Raw genomic sequence first — 4,070 nt, 5'->3', positions numbered from 1 at the left:
CCATCTGGGACCTGACAAGGATCTTTCTTCCTGATTTTGTAATTTCAATTTTTTTTTTCCTAAAAAAATCGGATTTTTATGTGTTTTGCCGTAATACTTTTTCCTTAAAAGGGAAGAGAGAAATGAAAGTACAAAGTGGTTCTTCGGAGTTGTTAAGGCTGCTGCTGATGCGATTATGACGAATGAATGAATTCATCGTCCTTATAAAACCCTAGAAAAGCCCAGACACAATTCCTTTGATCCGCGAGCTCACACAGATCCCAATAGGCTCCAAGAGACAGCGAGATTGTTTTTTTTTTTGTTTTTTGTTTCTTCTGTCAGGTAAATGATCGAACACCTGGATTGCTTATGTAAAGTGTATACGTGTTGTTACTGTGGGGAGTGGATGCTTTTGCTTGAAGATAGGGGGAAAGGATATGATGACTATTTTAACGACTTTGATGTTATGGGTTTGAAAAAAATTGACGTTTCTCCGCCTTCTTGTGCTTCTTTGTTCCTGTTTTTTTGGTTTACTTGTCTAATTATTGATTCTTGCGTTGTGTGAACAGAGGGGAGGATTCTGTGGCGCGTTTTCGCCATTTTGGGGCTGAAGGTGTGGAATGGCTTTGTGAGTTTTCGGAGATTTTTGAGGGTTTAGCTGATAAAGGTTCGAACTTTATTGACTTTGGGTGGTGGGTTTTTAATGTTTCTTGAATTCATTTAAAGGATCCTTGGAAGGATTATAAGGTGCAGCTTTCTTGGGATCTAGAAATCCACTGATTGAAATCTTTGTTAGAGGGAGTGATTTCTGGGTTTGGCATTTTGTTGATCTTCTGGAATTCTTGGTCCATAGTTTATTCTGACTCTGTGAATTCCTATCCATAAAGTTCTAGAAGATTGTCTTATTGTGGAAGAAACAGAATCAGGAAGAGAATATATAGTTGAAGCCTGAAATTGCTCAGTTGAGATATTGTTTTACAAGGGTCCTTCTAGACATATGCTGGGAATCTGATACCAATTGAGGCTTTAATCTTCAAGATTTTATTCAACTGCTTTTGAGTGATCATGGATGAAGCTTCTTGTAACAACAATGCTTTACCCCCTTTCCTTGCCAAGACATATGAAATGGTGGATGATCCCTCCACTAACTCTGTTGTTTCCTGGAGTCTGAACAACAAAAGCTTCATTGTTTGGAACCCACCAGAATTCTCTAGGGACCTCTTGCCAAGATACTTCAAGCACAACAACTTCTCCAGCTTTATCAGACAGCTGAATACTTATGTAAGTAGTAATCATTGTTTGTCTTAAATTTGTGATTTTGGTGCTCATGTGAAACTATACGATTAATTTCTTGTTTCTGCTTTCTTTTACCTAGGGATTTAGGAAAGTTGATCCTGAACAATGGGAGTTTGCAAATGAGGGCTTTGTTAGAGGTCAGCCACACCTATTGAAGAATATCCACAGACGCAAACCGGTTCATAGCCATTCTACACAGAATCTTCATAGTTCTCCCTTGAACGAATCGGAAAGACAAGGGTACAAGGATGATATCACAAGGTTGAACGGTGATAAAGAATCGCTTCTATTGGAACTGCAAAGACATAAGCAGGACCACCAGGGACTTGAGTTACAAATGCAGAGGTTAACGGAGCGTGTGCAGCATGTGGAACAGGGCCAAAGGAGCATGCTGTCGTCCTTAGCTCGTACGTTGGATAAACCGGAGCTAGAATTAAGTCTCATGCCTCAAATGGGACTGCCCGATAGAAAGAGAAGGCTGCCTGGAAACAATTACCTTTATACTGAAACAGGCACGGAGGAGAATCAAACGAGCACTTCTCAAATTTTGATGACTGAAAATATGATTTCAACTTCTCTTGTTACGTTCAACAAGGAGCTGTTAGATCAATTAGAGTCTTCTTTGATCTTCTGGGAGAATATATTACAAGATGTTGGTCAAACGGTGGTCCAAGAGAGTTCAGCAATCGAGTTGGATGAATCTACAAGCTGTGCAGATAGCCCTGCCATTTCGTACACACAACTAAACGATGAGGTTGAACCCAAGACATCTGGAATTGACATGAACGCCGAGCCTACTGCAAACCCTGTTTTGGAGGTTGCTCCACCAGAAGAGGCAGGGGTTGCCCCTAATGTACCAACAGGAGTAAACGATTTATTCTGGGAACAGTTCCTTACCGAGAATCCTGGTTCAACAGATGCCCCAGACGTATTGTCAGAAAGGAAAAATCTTGATGGCAGAAAAAGTGAAAGCAAACCAGTCGACCAAGGGAAGTTTTGGTGGAATGTTAAAAGTGTAAATAGCCTTGCTGAACAGTTGGGGCATCTTACTCCAGCAGAGAGAACCTAACTTGGTAGGTTATGTAATATTCTTTTAGTGAATATTATGTCATGTTTTACACCTTGTGGCTTGTATACTAGAGAGAGATTGTTTCATCAGGGAATAGTATAGAGAACCATTTATGCTTTGTCATGATGCTTATAGAGTTTATGAATCTTATACAATGTCTTTACCAATACTTCTAGTGTATGTCCATGGATAATTGATTACCATTTCTTTTGGCCATTAATATTTCTGTATCATGATGTCAATAGTGCACATGACCATATCTGAATCTTTTCATCTATCAGAGATAACTCCTACCATTGAGGCTATTCTGATAAATTGAAACCTAACCTCCTCGAGCAGTTTTCTTAGAACAGGAGGTTAGTACTTAGTAGTCCTTTTTCATGTATTACTTTTCTTGGAATAACTGCCACAGCAAACCATTACTCATATCTCTTATAGCTTGGCCTAGCCCGTCATTGATTCCTATTTGGCAATTCATGTTGTGTGTTATTTATCTTTGTTTACCTGTAGGTACAATATATTGTCGATGTCTATATGAGCTGCAAGCCTGATTTCTAATCCTCTTTGTGGATATAATCTTATAATGCAATTACATATCAGCATTATGGAACAGTAAAATCTGATGCAGGTGATTAGTAAATAGTAACGGACAGTGGAGTCTGAATTTCGAGCTATGGTTTGAGCTTATCTCTGTATAAGGAGGATATGTTTTCTTATGTGCTTTGCAATTTCGTTCCTTGATGATGTGGGGAATCTGTGTAACAGTATGGTAATTCATCGCACCGATGATAGTGAGTGACACATTATTATGATTGGTTTAGCCTAGAATTTCTTGGAGAATCACAAGAAATGAAGTGAACAGGTTGGAAATTTATGCCAATCAGCTTTACTTTTCTTCAACATTTATTGGGAGCACGAGAATTTTCTCATTAGTCATTATGAAATGAACAGCTGGGAATCCTTTCTCAATCTGAACTCATTTATATTTATTACATTATCTCTACAAAGTCGTTGCTAACTTGCTATTAATGGTTAGATATGCTTTTGGCGTCCATGTCGTGTGCATTTATTTCCAAGATGCTTCATGTATTATATGTTTAGTTGGTATTTGTCATGATGGACTTTACTTTAGAACTTTGTCCTGTCTTGAACATTCAACTTGTCATCATGGTGTTTTGAAGTTTTGAACATTCCAGTTTTCCAGAAGGCTGAATTTTCTCTCCTCTAACTTACGAGAGGGACCAGAACAAAATATATAGAAACCACATATCTGGACTGGAGTCTTCTTCAATTTTTTTTCTTTGAAATAATTGCAACTTGCTTTTCTTTTGATTGAAATTTCTTTCCTTCTTCTGTGGGCTGTCAAAGCAAGGTGTGGCCAAAGATTTAGACACCCTAGACTCTTGGAGCTCTTGGAGTGTCAGCAACATTATCATCATTTGATTTTTCTTCCATTTCTGGATTGAGTTCAACAATATATATACTAGGAAAGTAAGAGGATCTTTCGTTTTTATTTATTGTTTTTGGAGGCGATTGATGGCTTCATATTTAATTTGTTTCTATTGGAGTTGAAAAGTTGAGAGCAAGTAGTTGTATGTGAGACTATGTTTTTCAGTAGTTTGCCTGATTTTAAGGATTGTGTTCTCTTAAATCTGACAAGACCATGTTGTATGTATGAACAATTAAGAAGCAAGGAGTGTGTTCTTTTATAAGTGTAGCAGTTATG

General features: G+C 38.1%; 1 protein-coding gene across 3 annotated transcripts; it reads left to right on the top strand.

The window, feature by feature from the left end:
* On the top strand, positions 1–2,564 carry LOC116032529 (heat stress transcription factor A-4c-like). 3 transcript variants are annotated; one of them, XM_031275141.1, is made up of 3 exons: positions 1–321; positions 549–1,260; positions 1,355–2,564. In XM_031275141.1, the coding sequence occupies exons 2-3, from the start codon at positions 1,045–1,047 to the stop codon at positions 2,342–2,344; spliced, it is 1,206 nt and encodes a 401-aa protein (XP_031131001.1). In that variant the 5' UTR covers positions 1–321; positions 549–1,044; the 3' UTR covers positions 2,345–2,564. The 3 variants fall into 3 exon arrangements, with proteins under 3 accessions (XP_031131001.1, XP_031131009.1, XP_031130993.1); XM_031275149.1 differs by having other exon boundaries at positions 1–449; XM_031275133.1 differs by having other exon boundaries at positions 1–1,260.
* The last annotated feature ends 1,506 nt before the right edge of the window (positions 2,565–4,070 follow it).

Source organism: Ipomoea triloba, chromosome 1 (assembly GCF_003576645.1).
Source record: "Ipomoea triloba cultivar NCNSP0323 chromosome 1, ASM357664v1".
In the NCBI taxonomy this organism is placed as follows: Eukaryota; Viridiplantae; Streptophyta; class Magnoliopsida; order Solanales; family Convolvulaceae; genus Ipomoea; species Ipomoea triloba.
This window is presented reverse-complemented; position numbering and strand designations above follow the sequence as displayed.

Excerpts from the sequence above, each read along its gene's own strand:
- LOC116032529 (XM_031275141.1), top strand. The coding sequence starts at position 1,045 with ATGGATGAAGCTTCTTGTAACAACAATGCTTTACCCCCTTTCCTTGCC. Across the intron at positions 1,261-1,354 it reads TCAGACAGCTGAATACTTAT|GGATTTAGGAAAGTTGATCC; the intron begins GTAAGTAGTAAT and ends TCTTTTACCTAG.